This window comes from Oreochromis aureus, linkage group 17, assembly GCF_013358895.1.
Source record: "Oreochromis aureus strain Israel breed Guangdong linkage group 17, ZZ_aureus, whole genome shotgun sequence".
Classification (NCBI taxonomy): domain Eukaryota; kingdom Metazoa; phylum Chordata; class Actinopteri; order Cichliformes; family Cichlidae; genus Oreochromis; species Oreochromis aureus.
Window position 1 is genome coordinate 20,460,163 of NC_052958.1, and position 19,136 is coordinate 20,479,298.

At 38.6% G+C, this 19,136-nt stretch overlaps 1 protein-coding gene across 2 annotated transcripts; it reads right to left on the reverse strand.

The window, feature by feature from the left end:
• Positions 1–1,233: 1,233 nt before the first annotated feature.
• On the reverse strand, positions 1,234–15,440 carry LOC120433771 (interferon-induced very large GTPase 1-like). 2 transcript variants are annotated; one of them, XM_039600637.1, is made up of 10 exons: positions 15,262–15,440; positions 12,973–13,134; positions 11,118–11,149; positions 10,423–10,528; positions 9,666–9,706; positions 9,381–9,492; positions 8,569–8,603; positions 7,130–7,235; positions 6,842–6,879; positions 1,234–6,751 (listed from the first exon to the last, which is right to left on the reverse strand). In XM_039600637.1, exons 2-10 carry the CDS (start codon positions 13,091–13,093, stop codon positions 2,018–2,020), a joined length of 5,325 nt encoding a protein of 1,774 aa, XP_039456571.1. In that variant the 5' UTR covers positions 13,094–13,134; positions 15,262–15,440; the 3' UTR covers positions 1,234–2,017. The 2 variants fall into 2 exon arrangements, with proteins under 2 accessions (XP_039456571.1, XP_039456572.1); XM_039600638.1 differs by lacking the exons at positions 7,130–7,235; positions 9,666–9,706; positions 10,423–10,528; ... (1 more) ...; positions 12,973–13,134; positions 15,262–15,440 and having other exon boundaries at positions 1,236–6,751; positions 9,381–9,457.
• Between the last annotated feature and the right edge of the window lie 3,696 nt (positions 15,441–19,136).

Below are 19,136 nucleotides of genomic sequence, written 5' to 3' on the forward strand. Positions count from 1 at the left end.
AACTTTACCTGCACAGAAGCTTGTTATGAGTTTTATACTCTAACCTGTAACCTTTTAAAGATGTCCCAAAAATCACCAAATATATTCATGCAAAATTAGACCATAAGTCTGAAAAAGTAACAATAATAATAATAATAATAATATTAATAAGTAATGTGTTTCTTTAATGATATTTCAGTTCTTTATTTTCGTTATTTATTCCTGAGTTTGGCAGGTTTGGCCCTCCATACTAAGAAGCTTCCACAGACTTACAGCATCCTCAGTCACTGAGCTAACGGTTTATTTTGAAATTCTCTGCCATGTTTGAACACCCCAGAAAAACATATCCAAACACGTAGCAGCGTTTTTAATCCTCGAATACTCTTCTAACAATCCGCATTTATTTATTTATTTATTTTCACAAAACTACGCCACTGCTTCAGAACCAAAACAAAGATGGTGTCTTGAAAGAGGCGTATTAAAATCCGTACATGTACTTCAGATGCGGGCATATTTTTCTCCGGATGGTTACATAAGCCTGTAGGTATCAGGATAACTTCTCCATGGACCCCGTGACAGTTACTATAGCGAGCTTCAGGAGTTTCTAAGGCTTGGCGGTAAAGACACCGATTAGCTATGGAAGCCGGTGCTAATGCGAAGGTAGCAGAAAGTGCAACAGTCAGCTGTGGCAAAACCTAGATTTGCACAAATAAAACTTTTTAAGTCTCACCTGTTCACGAGTGTCTGCTGCTGTCTAACTGCGTCAACGAGGCTTAATTTTGCCGCGAAACCATGCCTCCGGGGCGGAGCAGCAGCGGCGAAAGCACTGAAGGAGGCGGAGGCGGACCGCAAGTCAGCGCTGACTGACGGGAGGAGCCGCAGCACAGCCGGCGTCTTTCTTCTTCTTGTGAGTTTTTATTGGTGGCTGGCAAACAGGGAAATGGTGGATTAGTGCCACCAACTGGTATGGGGTGCTGCTGTTAGCCTCTGTTAACTCCTTCCTTTGAAGTGGATCTAACCCTGTTGGGCTGTGTAACTTTACACTTAACTTCTTATCAGAGGCAAAATATGAATTTTAGGGTATTTTAGGCATAATGTTAGCTGATTATGCAAGTTAATTATGCTACTTCTTATGTGTAACACATAAACACTTTTACAAATTTCAAAACGTATTTTCATTGTTATCACTTAATAAAGTATGTTTATGCAAAAAATACATTTTCTAAGTACTACTCTTAATTAAACTTGTCTTGATAGGAGTTTTGAAAGACTCACTACTGTGCATATAAATTCACAGAGTTCAGATTGTATGTCAGAACAAAAACAAACAAAAAAAGACTTAGAAAATAAAATTTTCTAAAAGTCTTTATTTTTTAAACATTTTTACATAATGTACATGCCATTTATTCATATCACATTTAAAAAGTCCAAAACAATTTGGACAACAAACTGTCAGCATAAAACAAAAGTCTGCATACAGTGAGGATATAATAACTGTTTTATATGATTCTAGCTTAAGCTAGACAACACCATCCTAAATTTTATGTGTGACAATGTTCTTTAACATAAACATAGAATCTAAAACTAAAAAAATTAAATAAAAAAATGTTGTGGATCTGATATGGTTTTCAGTGGCAATATTTTCAAACTATTTGTGTAAAAAGTTTTACATTCTTCATCCTTTAAATGTTACATAATTTGTGACAACATATCTGATAAATCTGTACATATTAATCAAACTAAATTACTCAATTTGACACACACACACACAAAGTCTGTGTACAGTTATTAAATGCGGGTGATTTTCTTTATGTGGCTGCCAAACATTTGTTTATGCTGCAACCCCCCCCCCCAGTTACATAGAAAGAGACCTTCTAAAAATTTTATATTGTAATATCTTACAAACATTCCTCATTTCTCTGTCACTGGTTAGTTGTAAGAATCTTAATTAATCCAAAAAAAAAATAAAAAAATTCAGTGGTTATGTGGGTTTTTGAGGTGAAAAGAAAATTTAGCCTAGGGCTTCAGTTTGTTTGAGTTAGCAGAACATTTCATCAAGGCTTTTAATGGCTTCCTCTTTAGAGATTGTTTTCCAGTCATCAGGAATCTCTCCTCTGCCCTGGAATTTTAGGTTATAGTGCTCTTCCAGTGTGTTTTGAAATCGGCACACAAACCATTTCCAGTACGATAGTCTCGACCCATCGGGGGTGATTCTCCATGTGGCATACTTTGAGCCAGCAGTTCTGTATTGTTTATAAGGAATGCTTTCCTCTGAATCATGATGAGGGTAAAACCTGCCTTCGCTCGAAACGTTTGTTGTGCAGAAAGTGATGCACAACTCCACTGTGCCTTTGTAGTGCCATCCTTGGATCCCATTAGGTCGATGGAAAGGGACGCTGTGGTCATCGGGACTGTGATCTTCAATAGTGTTGATACAAACAGCGGAACAGAATGGACACTTTACCCAGCAACGCTTACACAGCTGATCTGTGAGGATTTCATCAGGCTTCAGTCTGGATTCCTTCAAGTTTTCCAGTGACATGGTGCTCATCTGCACAATGATGGCAGCAAATCCTTTCTCTATCTCTCCCTTCAGAAAGTCAAAATCGTTTATGTCACTGAAGTTTTGAGAACAAATGGGATCCAGGGTGAGCTTATCATTTAGCACACTGGAAAACTCCTTCAGCCACGTGTCTGCGTCTCCTCCCTGAGTTTGGACTTTCTGTGTTGCAGTAAATAAAGCTTGACTAACAAGTGAGTTGATGTCAAGAACATTTTTCTCAAGTAAATTCGCAGCTTCATCCTTGTGATCTTTGAAGATGTATTTCTCTACTGCTGCTGTGATAAAAGCTTTTGTATGTCTCCTTGGGTTTTTGATGTAGGTGATGAAATCATCAAAGACTTCTTTCTCAGCGAGGGACTTCAGTATATGTTTCTCCAAGTCCAGAGTGTTGCCACTGAATGCTGGGAAATTGCACTTCATCTGGTGAGCCAGATCAATGGCAGTCCTGTTGTAGAGCGCCTCAACAGTGGAAGCTTTCAGCTTTTCACAGATCAGTTCTCCAAGGACAACAGCAGATGAGTTTCCTTTGCAAAAGCTTCTAAAAACTGTGGAAAACTGTGCTTCCTTGCTTTCTAAATATGTGAGTGGATCATTCCTCATTTTGAATTTTTTATGGGACTCAAGAAGCCAAGTCTCTGCTCTGTCAAACACATACAGCAAAAGATCAACTGTAAAATCCTTCTTCAAAGCAAATTTCCTCTCTGACACAAATTCCTCGACTTCGTCTTTCACATGTTTGGCAAGTTCATGCAAGTAAGTTGGTGTGTAGCCTCTTGTTGCTACAGGTTTGCTTTTCAGTGCAACAAGGGACTCGTTTTCAGCTTTTTCGATGAGCAATCTGATTTGTTGTTGTTCTTTAAATGAGAAAGAACTGCTGAAAGCATATTTTTTGTAAAGATCTACCACAGTCCCCAGAAATTTTGGTCCACTTGTCTTTAGGTAGTCTGAATAATCACCAATCTCAGATATTTTCTTGTATCTCCCACGTCTTTTTGATTCATCTACAAAAGCCACTTCAAAACCGAGTTCTTGAAGAATAGTACAGTAATCTTCTTCCAAGTTGACGTCTACAACTGTTTTAGTATCTGCTGTTAATTCAGTAATCCAGCCACTCCAAACAGAGTTGAACTGTTTGTTAAGCTCTTCTTCATCTCTGACTTTATCCTTCAGTTGCTGAGCGAGCTCTTTGCTCTTCTGTAACAGCTTGTTCTCAAAGCCTGTCTTATCATCATCCAACTGTTTACATGCTTTCTTCTGCAGGATAACTCCATCCAGTTTTGTTTTTAATCTGCTCACCTGCTCATCATAAAACTCACTGATTTTGATTTCAAATCGTCCTCTCCACTGAGTCAACATTTCTTTATCTTTGTCACTCTCAAAGTATGTTTTTATCGCTTTCCTAATTTCTTTAAATGTTTTGCTCGTTTCCTCCAAAAGATAAGTCTTCTCAACCTTGTCAAGATCTCCATTTTCAATTCTGTTATGAAGCTGTTCTTCAGTGGTCAACATCTTGCTTCTAAGGGCCCAGGTCCAGTTCCCATACTGAACCTCAAGTTTTCTGTATACTGCGATCTCAAGTGTGTTTTTAAAACTGAAAACAAAGCTTTCATTCAGAAGGGCGTTCCACAGGTCCTGAACTTTGGTCTTGAACTGAGAGAGTGTGATTCCAGCAGACTTTGAAGCTTTAGACAGGATGACGTTCTTTAGTTCTTGGATGCTCTCACTGTAACCTGGATTTGGAGGAGCCATGGGTGGACTGCCCTCCCATAGCTGGGCACAGTATTTCACATCTTTTTGCACATCAAATTCAATGACATCACTGAAGCACTCTGCATCGCAAACCTCCTCTTCAGCTGCTAGCTTGGTCATCTGGTCCAGTTTTTCCTGCAGGCGTCTCTTTCCATCCATGTTTTTCTCTGCTGCTGCCACATCTGTAACATTCTGGTGAACAAACACACAACTGGGAGAAAGCTGAACTTTCTTCATCCTCATGAAAGCCTGAACAACAATCTGCAGAATGTCCTGCATCTCAGATGGATTCTCTCCAAAGATGTTGATCAATGTCAAGTTTCCCAGACCAACAACAAATGTTGCCAGTTCATTGTCATGGTGAGGAGTGGCATTACCTTCCAACTCAAGAGCACAGAGTCCTTCAGTGTCCACCACTAGAACATAGTCGGTCTGAAAGTCTTTCTGCATCTCCTCTGATACTTTGAGCAATTGCATAAAGGCACCTTTGGTGCACCTGCCAGCACTTACTGCAAACTGCAAACCAAACATGGTGTTCAGCATTGTTGATTTTCCACTGCTTTGTAGGCCTAAAACTGACAACACAAAAACCCTCTGGTCACCCAGTTTCTTGATGACTTCCTCTAAAAGACTGGAGATCCATGTTAAAGGCACGTGACCTGCATCTCCATCCATCAGCTCCATTGGATATCCTGATATCATCAACTGTGCAGCCAGCTCAGGATATTTAGACCAGCCAGTGTTGTTGCTCTCCTGCTGTATTTCTCTATGGGCTTCATAGATCTGTCCCATTTCCCTGAAGATGTGCTCCAAGCCAAAAGAAGCAGACTGCAGTTTTTTGGAGATGTCTTCGAGCTCAGCTTGTTTCCTCGATAACAAATCTGATTTGTCGTGTTTGTTTTTCAAAACCAAGACCTCAGACCATGTTGTATTGTAACTTCTGAGAATCAAAGAAAGATAATTTGTGGAGAGCGCATCTATTAAGATCTGAGTCCATTTTAGGAAATATTCTTTGTCTATTGGTGGCAATGATGAGAGGCTTCCAATGAACAGCTCCATCAGTTTACTGCAGGAAGCAGCACATTGTTTCTGACGGATTCTCATCAGTTCTTGTTGCTTTTGACTTTTCTCCCTTTCAATTTCTCCTCTAAGATGAAACAGCTGTTTGTGTATTTTGCACCAGTCACACCAGAGCTGCCCTTGAACAGCAAGAAATTCATCTTTGATCTTTGAGACATCCATGTTGTCTTTTGTGAGCAGATTCATTATTTGCAAAGCAGCAGATTTCCCTCTTTGACAGGCTGGGTCACTTTCATCCACTCTGGTTCCAGAGAGCTCAGCCATGGTTTCAAGATGGAAAAATGGCTTCAAGTTGGATCCATCTGGAGAAGATAAAACTTCTCTAATGATCTTTTTCAGCTGTTCAGATACATCCGCTTGGTTTTTATCTTTGAGCCCGATAATGTATTTTCCATTTTTTGTCTTAACATCACAGCAATCATCAACAGTGATGCAAATGAGCGACTTCTTGGACTTAAAAAGATTTGCTATGAAAGAACTACTTTCTTTGTTTTTCTGCAGAGTTTCAACAAGAAAAATATTGATGGAGGATTTTTCAATCAATATTTCACGCTGTTCTTCAAGTGACAGCGCGTCACCATGAAGATTACAAAAGGCAATGCAGTCATTGAAGGCATCATTGGGTTTTCCAGCAGGACAGTACCAGGCAATCTCTGCCACACCATCCATCAGATGGCGAGACTTGGTGCTTCCTAGGCAGTTTCTGTGGAAGAAGGTGCTGTGACGATCGTTGAGCAAAGTGTTCATCATCTGAGATTTAGACACTGACAAAGAGCCCAGGCGGAAAAATGACACCAAGGGTGTCTGAGCTTTGTAGACTGGGATATTCTTCATGGTGACAATTTGTGAGTCAGGCTCGATTTGAGTTACCTTCCAGCTTTTTGTTATTTGTCTGAATGTCCACAAAGGACACACAATCTCCTTTGATACTGGGTCAGGAACAAGCAAAGGTAAGGCATACTGACACTGAGCGAGCTTTGCAATTATGATCTGTTTAAGGAAGCTGTCTGAGCAGTGATATACTGCCATCTGAACATCCATTGGATGCAGAGGAGTCTGTTCTTTCTCATGTGCGTCTACGCTTGTTCTCAATAAAGCCTCCAAATCACCGTCATCCGTCTCAGTGATTTCAGACACTGTGGGATTTAAATAGGCCATCTCAAGACTGTCTGGTCTTACAAGAATACATCTGGCCCTGTAGTCTAACATCGTCAGTCTGTAGAGAAACATCTGAGCTAGATCTTTCTCAGATGTGATGTGGTGCTGTTTTATAGGTGGGCGTATTTGAAAAAAATCTTCTACTGAAAACTTGAGTTGGAGTTTGTCTTGAAGATGAAGTCTGCTGAGCAGTGTCTCAAATTGTCCATGGTGTGACTTCTTCTGTGAGAATGAAATTAAAATATCTTGTCACATGAAAGAACAAACCAAATAGTCATTTTGATCATTTGGTAGAAATGTTTACTCTCCTACCTCCTCTTCATTTTTACTCATGTCATTATCTGACGTTTCTGCGGGATATCAATGAAGCAGAACCAAGTGAGTTGGAATCAGCACATTTCTCTAATGTTTGACGCAAATGTTTCAGCGTAAATACTTTATAAATGTAACTATTCATATATTATATCTATCTATCTATCTATCTATCTATCTATCTATCTATCTATCTATCTATCTATCTATCTATCTATCTATCTATCTATCTATCTATCTATCTATCTATCTATCGTGTATGATCAGAGTCCAAATTAAAAATATTACCCTTCTTATTGGCTTCAGATGACGCTTGAATCTTGATTATAGAGCTTTCTGCTGGTGCTGCAGTGTCATCAGTCTTTGACTGTATGTCTTCATTCACAGTGTAGCTCTAAAAAACAGATATTTTAACTTAGCTTTCAGGTAGAGCCACTGACCTTTATAACAAAATGATGACAAGATCTTCATTTTTTGTGAAATCTGTTATGGCTAGAAATTACTTTCTTCACAAATAAAATTTTAAGCATTAGAGAATAAAACATATTGATAAACATCTCACAGATGTATCGTAACTTGTTGCTCCCTGTCAGTATTCAACAAAGACTGAACCAAAATGAAGCAGTTTGTGAAAAACTACATATGAGAAACAGTCCACCCCAGGATTAAGTAAATTGCAGAACCCCTTTTAGCAGCAATAACTTGAAGCGCTCACTCTTTCACAGCGCTGCTTCAGTTCTTTGAGATTTGTGGTTGTTTATTTTTGCACAGCTCTCTTAAACTCCCACCACAGAATTTCGGTTGGGTTGAGGTCTGGTCTTTCACTGGACAATTTCAACACATTTGTTCTTTTCTTTTTCAGCCTTTCTGTTGTAGATTTGCTGTGTGACATTTACTTCAAAATATCTTTTGACTTCTTTAGTATACAGACTTCCTGGACAACTCAGTGACTGTAAGGTTTTCTGTGGCTGCAAAACAAACCCAAATCATCACGTCTCAACCACAGTGTAGACAGTTGGTATGAGGTGTTTGCGGTGATATGCTGAGTTTGGTTTTATGCATTATGGGCAAACATCTCCACTCTGTTCTCATCTGCCACAGTGCATTGTTCCAGATATTTTGTGGTTTGTTCATATGAAGCTTTGCAAATCTAAACTTTTTTTTAGAGAGAGAATAGAGACCTTCTCCTGTAGACCTTCCAAAGAAACTGTATTTGTTCAGTCCTTTTCTACTGACATGAACTTTAACATTTAGTATGCTAACTGGGGCATGTAGAGTCAGGAGCTCTCATGCTTTTCACAGTTTCTCTGAGCATTTTACGTCTGACCTTTATGTCCACTCCTTGGAAGGTTGTATTAACACACACTTCTCACACTGCTCCAGATCTGCACATTGCCAAAACTTCAACTTTTCTAGAGATGATCACAGTCGATGACGATGGTGTACTTAGTTTTTAACACACTGCTACTGCAGTTTGGCTTTTTTCTGTTAAATAAGGGATGACATTGTGTAATCTGTCATGTTTTGTTGTGCACCTGAGGTTGTGTTTCCTGGTAAGGAACAGATGATTTAATTATATTTGTAAAACAAAAAAATTGATAGTGTCCTTTCTTTTCATCAAAGTATATAAGTTGTGTTATAAGTGCTATAAGTAGACTTAGAGGAGCAGTTTGGTGTTCATTTTGCTATGACAGTGAATAGGGACAATACAGAGACTTCATCTTTACCTCTGTTTCAGCTGCGCTCTTCTCTGACTCCTCTCCTGCAGGTTAAGTTAACAGCAGGCAGGTTAAAGGATCGAACATTGAAGACATGCTTTATCAAGTGTCAAAATATGTTATTTTAAAGAAATGAATCTCCTTCAGTTAGATATAAAGAATATTAGTTGTATTTATACATTGATGTATTAATCGAGATGCTGCCCCTGTCAAAGGTGACCTCTTTACTTTCAATCCGTCCAACTGAAGGATTGGAGCCAAAAGTTTTACACACTGCTAAACAGTAACAGCAATAATCCATGAACAGAAGTTATGCTTCACTAACTACACTGTGCCTAAAATAAATAATGACACACATATAGGTAATGTAAAATAATATGATGTATCAAAAGACTACTGTTGTTAAGATACAAAATAGCACATAAAGTTAGCAAACAAAATTATATCTGTGTGAACAAACTGATAAATTGCCTGTTTAAATGTCACATGATCTGATTTACATCTTCTGATTGGTGGTGCTGAAGACATGGTCACTTTTGAGGACAAAGGGAAGTGACATTTTGGGGTATTTGTTAATAAACCATGTTTTGGAAGAAGGTCAGTGTCTGATTTATCAAAGTTAGAAGTGAACCAACTCAGTTATTGTGCACACTGACAGCTTTTACACGATATTGTTCATTTTGAATGATGTTTAGACACTTTTGGATCCGAACTGTTGAATCTGTTGAATTCGTAAGACTGTTTATTTCTTTGCAAATAAGCAAAGCATCAAATAGTTATTTCCCTCAATGTATGTTACTGTAGAAGAAAAGTTTGGTTACCTTTCTCAATGTTTAAAGGTTGTGATGGAGTCCAGGTTTCAGATTCTCCTCCTCCTGTTGCGGTGTCTTCTCTTTTCTCTGACTGATCCTCATTTTCGTCTCGTGGCTCACTCTGAGTAAAGAAGTCACTTGACTTTATTTGCTGGCTGCGATGTCTTAGATTCAAACTGTACATGTGATTTGGCTCTATATAAATAAAACTGAATTGAACTGAACTTGTCATTATGTTCAGAACACAGACATTGACCTTTAATGATGAACAAACATTAAAGGGTAAAACATTACCTTTCCTCTGACTTCACATGTGTTCTCCACTTTTTCTTCTACTGCAAGAGGACATAGAAAAGATTGATTGTGCAGTCAAGACAACCATGCTTTGTTCATGTTTTTTGCATATTGTCCTTGGTAAATGGGGTTGTACGCCGTCTTAGTGACTGAACATGGATCAATACTCAATACTGAGTTTTATATTGGTTCAACAAACTGAGAAGATTTTCTGACCACACTGATAACAATGTGTGGAAGGCAGTAATTAGTCTGTTGACTCTGAGGTAAATTATTTTGCTGCTTGCAAAAGATATTTGACTTTGTTGTTGCTGTTGCTTTAGTGTAAAGTGTAGTGTGAAAACGTCAGATTTTATACAGAAATATAACTTTAATTAATGTTTACACATATGTCTCTGTGCTGAGCTTCATTTCTCTTCATAATCACGACAGTGGAAGACATTTTTTTCCATTTTTCTGCTGCATGTACGAGCTGTTTTGGGACATGTATTTTTAGAGATCAGAGCTTGAAATATGTACTGAGAATTGTTCAAGAGCAGCTCTCAAAAACACTTAAAATTACTGAAGGAACAGTAAGTAGAGATTACACATTTGATATCTGTAGAAACACAGATTGGACCCAGCTGGACTCATCTCCTTCAGAGCTTCACTCTCCTCTGCACACTTTTGTGTTTAATAAGATGAATAATTCTTCATTGTGTTTAAACTCCAAAAAAATAAATATTTTAAAATGCTCAGTCTGTTGTGATCAGATTACCTCTGTTATTGGTGGAAGATGGTGCAGAAGCGTTTTCAGATTCACTCCCTTTGCTCGTGACGTTCAGCTCTAGGTGCTGAGCTTCACCAGTTTTATTCAATAAAGGCTGAGAAAACAGGTAATAAATAACAGGTTAGATCTGAGATAAAAATGATCTTTGTTCAAAACAAAGGACAAAACAAAAAAGGCATTCAAGACAAATGCAAATGAAGTGTTTGACTGTAAGGATGTACACAGAAATGCAGTTATTTGCAAATCCCATAAACTGATATTTTATTCCTAATAGACCACACAAAAAATATCTGATGTTTAAACTGAGATATTTTACTTATTTACTAAAAATACAGGCTCATTTTGAATTTGAGGACAGCAACATGTTTCAGAAAGTAAGTGGTACTAAAGACAAACAGCCGGAGGGACATTTGCAGCTAATTTGGTTGACAGGTCAGCAACATGAGCAGAGCATTTTAGGGTTTGTGGCAAGTAAAGATAGGCAGAGGTTAATCAGTCTGCAAAACAACTGAGCATTCTGGGTAACAACAATTATGTGTCATTGTTTTTTGTAGATTTAAGCAAAATGTATCTTATGGACATGCTTGTAGTGTTTATCTTGAAATTTAACTCTTAGAAAATGAATATGTGTGACAGCTGTACGATTAAATGTGAGAATTATAAATATATATATATTTTTTTACCTTTGTTGTAGTTTCACTTTCATCCAACTCATCTATGGAAAAAACAAAACAAAAAAACACAACTTATACATAATGTCAGGTTTGATTACTACATTTAAGTCCTGAATGTTTCAGTTTGTTACTTTTAATGTAACAACAGTCGCCTCAAAGCACCTTACACTATACAGTCCCCTATGAGCAGCACTTAGCGACAGTGGGAAGGAAGAACACCCTTTTGAAACGAGTAGACCTCTGGCAGAAACAGACTCAGGAAAGGGCAGCAATCAGTGCAACCAGCTAGAAAGGTGAGGAAGAAGAAAAAAGAAGTGCATAGGGAGAAAAGACAAAATGCAAGAGTTCAGACTGAAGTAAATGATCTGCATTGTGAAGAAGTGAACAAGCCCACTCAACTGTGCTATTGGGATAACATGGTACTATGAGCTATTTCAGATAAGATGAAGTATTGTACATTCAAATCTGGATTTAACAGGAAGTCAGGGAGATAAGCTGGTCCAGCAAACATGCCAGTGCAGGCCCACAGTGGGTAGATGTGGGTGTATTGTGGAGCTGTGGGTGTGACAAATCCACATTTATCCCATGGACTATGGGGCCCAAGTGGTTGTGCAGACACAGGGTCCACGGCAGTTTTGCCCTGTTGGGTCCTCATGTGTGAAACCCATCATGGTGTCATGGGCTGGGTCGTGTGACCCAGTGTTTTGAGTTTATGTATCTTTTTTATTCATTTGTGCCCTGGTTTATTTTGAGATTGCTGTTTAGTCCTTTGTTCCTTAGTTGTTTATGTCATCTCTCCCTCTAAGTCTCCCTGGTTCATGCGTCATTATGTTTAGTTCATGTCATGTCTAATCTCCATGTTTCCTGTTTTACTTTGAAAGTCTGCATTCAATGTCAGTGTATTTGGTTTCACCTTTCCTGTTCTGTCGTTAGGTTCATGTGTGTCAGCTGTGCTCCCATGTGTGGCCACTTCCCCTAATCATCCCTCATGTGTATTTAGTCTCTGTGTTTCATGCAGTCCGTGTCGCGTCGTCTGTGTTCTCACCTCCATGTTTTCACGGTCAGTCTATGCAGTGATCATCATAGTCTCTGAGTCTTCTTAGTTTGTCACAGTATTAGTTTTCCCAGTTTAGTTATAGTCTAGTTTAGTCACGCTATCTCTGCTTTGTTTGTACACTTTGTCTTCAGCCACAATAAAGGCTCGCTTTCTGTTAAGTTCACTCCCGTCTACTCACTTGTGTACGCACCTGGGTCCATCACACACACACCACCGCACGGCCTGTCTCCGCAGACCGTGACACATGGGCTCCATCAAGCAGATAAAATAAATGAAGTGAACGACTTTCTATAAATGTAGGTCAGATGATTTATCGCTTACTTGCTATTTAGTTATTACTCTTCAATGTTCAGTTTCTATGATTGTAAAGAGTGATTAAAACGTTAACAACAACAAGGGGTAGGCTTCTTCGGGCTGCACTGACTAAAGAGCCTGGTTAGCTGACAGTTTATTTTGAACAATGTGGAACATTAAACCTGCCATTTACAACTACAAAACAGTCACATTTATTATATGCACCACTGAACAGGGCTGTGGAGTGTTGGTGAAACAGCTGCAGAGCCAGAAGCACATTGTGAGTTTTCTAACGGTTAAGCTAGTTCATCTAAAAAAACACACTCATTACAAAAATGCTACAAGCCCAGTCTGCAGCTAGCTATATGGGGTACCTGCCTAATTAAGGCATTTGTGTTTTACAACCAGAAAGAGTGTGCTATTTAAAAGATGAATTAATCAACTACAAAATCAGCTAGCAGCAGAACACCAGTGTGTACAGTAACAGAGAGATCACAGTAAATGACACAGTACCGTCTGTAGCACAGCAGCAGCAGCAGCACAAGCGGAAGATTTTACTCTTTCTTCTTTTTCTACAAAATCTACAGCTTCTTTTTCCTCCTTTCTTTTCTGCTGTCTGCTCAAGGTCCTCCATCTCTGTGGATTCTCATCCAAGCAGAAGATCAGTAGTGTAATCTATCAGGGATGATTCAAAAAGAGCGATTAGAAAAGAAAATTACAGACAACAGAAAATTAAATAACTGCATCTTGGTTTCATTTTGAATCAAGGAAAAAAAACACAACTTTATCATAGCAGCAGATAGCAGAAATGAACTGTAAACAACGAATGTGCTTTTCCCAAAAACAAATACAGAATAAACTGAGACCTTAGCAGGTCAGCAAACAGATTTCAGCGGAGAGCTGCTGTTGCCCAGACTAACCAGCAGACATAGTGACACAAACTGAAAACTGGTTCTGAATTTAGTAAAATTAGAAGTACCACACTGTTGAAACACCTCATTATAAGAAAAGCTTCATAGAATTAGCATTTCAGAAATCTAACGCTTTGGTGTTGTATTAAAAACAACCCCAAAGTGAAACTGACCACACTTGAGTAAACATGCTGCTTATGGTTTTCTTTTCCATCTACACGTGAACCAACCCCTTCACCCTGCCTGCTACCCTTCAGTCACAAATCACCCCTGACACACTTGTTCCATTAAAAACATTAACTTCTATAATTACAAGGCAACACATGTCTCGTGACCCACAATGCTGGCACTGTGCCTGTGCACCTGTGATGTGATCTGTGTGTGTGATGATTTGTGTTTGTGATGTGTGATGAATGATTTTCAACTGAGCAAAAAGAATGTCACAAATATTTGCAGACCTTTGACTGCACATGAAGCTTTTTTTGTTTTTTTGAGATTTGTGAAGTTAAACAAAAAAATGATCCGTGGTTAGAAGTCATCATAATGTGTTTTGGTAAAGATGAACCATTTTCAGTGTTTGTTTACATCTGGCTTTGACTGCGTCCTCTCTAAGATCACTCTGTAAGAATGAAAAGGTGGCTGTTTCCCTGTTTTTGTTTTTTTAACTTCTTTGACTTGAAGTTTTTTTTCTTCTTCCTTTATATATTAACTGTCTACTTTGTTACCTTTACAAATGTGCTGATCCCTGCATTGACTGCAGTTCTTCAGTTTGTGGACAGAAACATATGAGTTCTCAGTCATTTTCCTATCATGTAAAAAAAAAAATCAGTCATCTCAGAGATGACAGCATCTGAACAGGGTCTCAGACCAAACTACCTAGTTATCTGTCAGCTGCTCTAACCACTGTCCTTTGCCTTGCTCAAGTTACATACCTATAATTTCTAGCTGCCCATCCTCCCACAGCAGACTAAAACTGCTCCTGATTATATTGTATGTATAAAAATGCTAAACTAATATTTTTGAAAGCCCCACATAAGAAAGGAGGAATATGTCAGCAGGGACTTTACCGATGAGCAAAGAGTGGAGAGTACCAAACTTTTGTCAACTAGACAAACTGACAGAAAAAGGAAGCTCAACCACATCAAATGTGAAAGCAACAAATATGAAAGTTCACTCAAAGTTCAAAGTTTAAGTTGGTAACAGAGTTTTTCACATGAAAACTAAATTAAAGTAAAAACAATGTGCATAAGATGGATAAATTAAAGGAAAGCCCAACATAAACCGTCTTAGACCACATGCTGGACGATCATGTGCTGCAAGAACAGGTTTAGTGCTTGTTGGCATTTATTCTCCAAGTGTTTCTGGAGGGATGAGCACAGTTCTTAAGAAAATAAATTCCCAGATTTGGTGTTTTAACCGCAATATGGGAATATGTGCATATATTTGTGGTCAGACGTTTACATCCACTCATCATGGGCATGAATGTCAGTGCAGTTTTAGGCTTTTCACAGTTTCCTTGAACTGTTGTTTTTCCGGGATGGGATGATTACACAGCATACATCCTTGATGACTTAATCCACACACAATCCAAAATATACAAACAGGCTCAAATACAGACATACACTCGCATTAATATAGGGTTTAACTTTTGGCCTTCAACAAATTTCTGGCCTGAATACAGTTGGATATTTGACCAGAATTAGCAGAATTTATTTAAATTCATGCCCATGATGAGTGTTTGTAACTCTCTGATCACAGCTGCATGATTCACTGTCATCCTTATTAAACCTTTTAACCCTGGAAGAGCTAACTCGGCTTTGCAGTGAATTAAAGTAACCGACACACGCGCGCACTCACACACAAAAATGTTCCACAGTAAATACGTACTCACCTTTTCTTTGTGTTTCTGAGCTCGGTCCAGTTTGTGTAGATGCAGCTGCGTCTCAGTAAATCTTATCAGCACAGTTTTATAGAGTTCAGCAACCTTTGACTGGAGATCTGCCCCTGAAAAAGCCTTCCCAAAGGCTTTGAGCCAGTGCCATGCAGTGTAGAGGTGAATGAAAGTAAAAGTAAAAGTATGATATCATTGCGCATTATATCATTTACCAGAAATGATGTGGCTTAAAAGAAACGTTGGGCTCTTCATAACTGAGGATCAACATCGCAGGAAGCTCGACTGCAGTGTTACCGCCTGCATTTATGTAGCAGCTCGTTAGACTTTGAGCCCACAGCTAATTTTACTTTGTTTGCATGATGACAAAGAAAGTGTGGTGCTTTAAAGACCAACCAGCTAAATTTGTCTTTTTCTCTTCACGCATTTGGCTCAAGATCTATCAGATCATCACAGTGTTCAGTTCTTTAGAGACTTTAAAGTTCTTAAAGAGGATACATTTCTTCAGACACTGCAGCGGATTATTTACACATGCAGTTGATTATCGTGCTGATGGGGTGTGGTCTGTGGCTCAGAACAAAGAAACAATGTGTGCAGGTGCATGTGGGGGATTCCCGTAGTGCCACTATGCTACAGCCACACTGTAATGTTTTGCACAAAATCAACCATTAAGAAAAATGTACTCTGAATGGTATTTGCAAAGTGTGTTAAATAAACCGTTGAACCCCACCAGCTTTTAAAGTCACACGACTGTAACATCTTACTTTGACAGTCGTCGGTTCATTTCAGTCTCCACTTTTTAAAACAGTCAAGTGTCTCATAAGATTTAAAATTGAAAGCATTTCCATAATATTATATTAAACCCTCTGGAATAAATGCATGAATAAATCACCAAATAAACAATACATAACTACATGTAAGGTCTTATACAGGAGCATAACTGCTTCTAAATTCAACTTAAAATTCAATTATGGGAGTTTGTAACAAATGTTACAGGATTTTTTTAATTTTAAGTATTGAAAAAAGCTCTTTCTATTTCTTAGAGAAGTTCGGTGTGCTGGCAGATGAAGGAAGATTTGATACATATAGAATTAAACATCATAGAAGACATTTGAGATAGTGGACCAGATAGCATAACATCAACATCATGGCTGAAATGAACATATAGAAAGTATAGAGAGTATAGAGTATAGAGAAAGAGAGTATAGAAAAAAAATAAGGCCAAGATTTGACCCCTGGGATATTCCACATGGAGGGATGGATGAGAATAAGGAGAAACTATAGAAACGGATCTGCCCTATAAATATAGAACAAAACCTCCTGCAGTATCCTTTACAATGATACCATGGTCAACTCAGATCCAAGAGAAAGGTCTTTAGGTCAGTCTAAATTAATTAACTTTGGTCAGATTTTTCAATAGAACAAGCATGACGAGGCTTTATGCAGAGGTTTCTACAAGACTGGGATCTGAACTAAATCTAAACAAATATCCTCACATTACACTGAATATAAACTCAAAGCTTACTCTGAAACTAACGAAAACAAAACTAAAAGTAAATATACTAATAAAAAGTTAACTGAATAAAAAAAACCTTCAAAAAATAATAACTAATGAAAAATTCAAACTATAATAACTCTGAATCAGATCCACGCGACCATCTATAAACTCTGATAGTTTGACACTTTTTAACAAAACAAGGTCAGGGTTATTGTGCATTTATGTGGTGTCAGAATAATCATAAAAATTTGTTTATAGCTGAAAAAAATCAACTTTTTTTTCTCTCAAGTCAGGACATGCAAAAACCTTTAGTAAATGAGTGAACTGTTGATGAATATCTGTTCAAAACATACAAACATGCAACCCTCGGCTGTCCAGCCCGATGATGTTTTAGTCTGTGACTGAAAAGTAAAATATACAAACAAAACCTGGTTAGTTTGACTTTTGGTAGCAAAATTATTTTTTAAATATTGACTTTTTTACTTCATTAAATGGGTGTCATAATTACCTCCAATGACATCCTGTAATGTCAGCAAAATCTGTATCCCGCAGTCTGTGAAACGTTCTCGCACATTAAACTATAACACTTCACAAACTGACTTCCTCCTTTTATTTCCTATGGTATCACTGACCCACTGTGTACACTGAGATATAGGTATTAAGTGTTTATATTAAGAGCAATAAAGCTGGACCTGATTTGTGTAATTTTCTAATTAAAAATGTACATCAGGACATAATGATACCTAATGCTCTGTCTGTCTCAGTTTTACTGCCTGAATAGCAGTGCGACTGTACAGTTAGTGGATAAGGTTTGATAAGGTTTGATAAGGCGTGAACAGCAGCAGTGGCAGAGCCTCACACTGGCAATATTTCTGCTGTAAAATTTCTGCAGTTGGGTTTTTTCATGTCACATGAACTCTGTGATATTTTTCCTGACATGAACTCATAACACGTTGAACAAACATTGCTGTTTTTCTCTACTGAAGGCCTTCTTTGTGTCTAAAGATGTGCAACTGCTTTCTGAAATGTGTTTTGGAGCAGAGGTGTCTTTTTCAGGAACAGCAGTGCTACCTCATAAACTATATTCTGTCAGAAAGTTTTATGTGTTTGCCTCCCATCCAAGTAGATTGGGAGGCAGAGCCTTCAGCTTTCAGGCCACTCTTCTGTGGAACCAGCTCCCACTTTGGATTCTGAGAAGAAGAGGAACAATATTTGTCTTAAGGAGCAGCTGTACTGCTGTGCTTTGTCACAAAGCGCATAGGTCTTCGATAATGGGCTTTGATCAGTAGTTGTTGATCAATGGTCATGACAATTTGCATATTAACGATCAAGGAACTGACCTCCCAGCCCATCGTTCATGAAGTGGGCTGTTTTCAGTTATTGTGCAAATGTACTGTTTATAAGGTTGGGGAAAGGTTATAAGGTTGCAGTCAGCTGAGACTGAAGAAATCACTTGGATGAGTGATGAAACGTTTCTCCCACTGGAAACGCTACGTCCAGATGAACAGAATCAACTTTTAGGGATTTACTTACTGGGATGATTGAGCATGCATCAAGACATTTGTCTCACATGGCATAAACACAAAATAAATGAAGATCAGATCAGGCCTGGATCCAGTTTGCCTTCATTTTATTCCCAGTTCATCACATCTGGATATGTTTTGAAGCCATTTATTGTGGTTTATTTTGTCCCGGAATGATCTGTAGTTCTTTTTGTAAAATAGAAACTATACAAGGTCAACTGGTTCCTAAGAGTCTTCAACAGGAATTTGATGGGGATGTGACACCCAAAACTGGAGACCAACTTTAAGCCAAAACACCAATTGTCATTAGGAGTGGGATCTACCAAGGACATGCTCTGTCCCTGCTGCTGTACTGCAAAGGCCTAAACTCCATCAACAAGACTGGCTATGGATACTGACTACGTTTCATGAGTCATTCAAGTGACTTCTTCAATCTGAAACTATGGGTGGACAAACCTGAAACCTGAGCACAAAATTGAAAAAGGTTGGGGTCTACCACACCAGGAATGACCCCAAGTGTAGGCTGTGCAGAGATACCCCTGAGACAATGCAGCACATAAGGAGCACAGGAGCTCGAGGAGATGTGGAGGGTGAAGGTAACAGTGGTCCCAGTGGTAATCTGAGTACTCGATGCAGTGGCCCCCAAGCTAGGCGAGTGACTCCACCAGACCCCGGGAACAACATCCAAGATCTCTGTCCAGAAGTGTGCCGTCCTAGGAACAGCAAAGATACTGCGTAGGACCCTCAAGCTCCCAGGAGCTTTTTCTTTTGTTATTTAATTTGTTATTTTGGCATGGTGAGTCCTCCATACGTCTCAACATGAATTAGTTGAGTTGCTCTAGTGTCCACTAGAT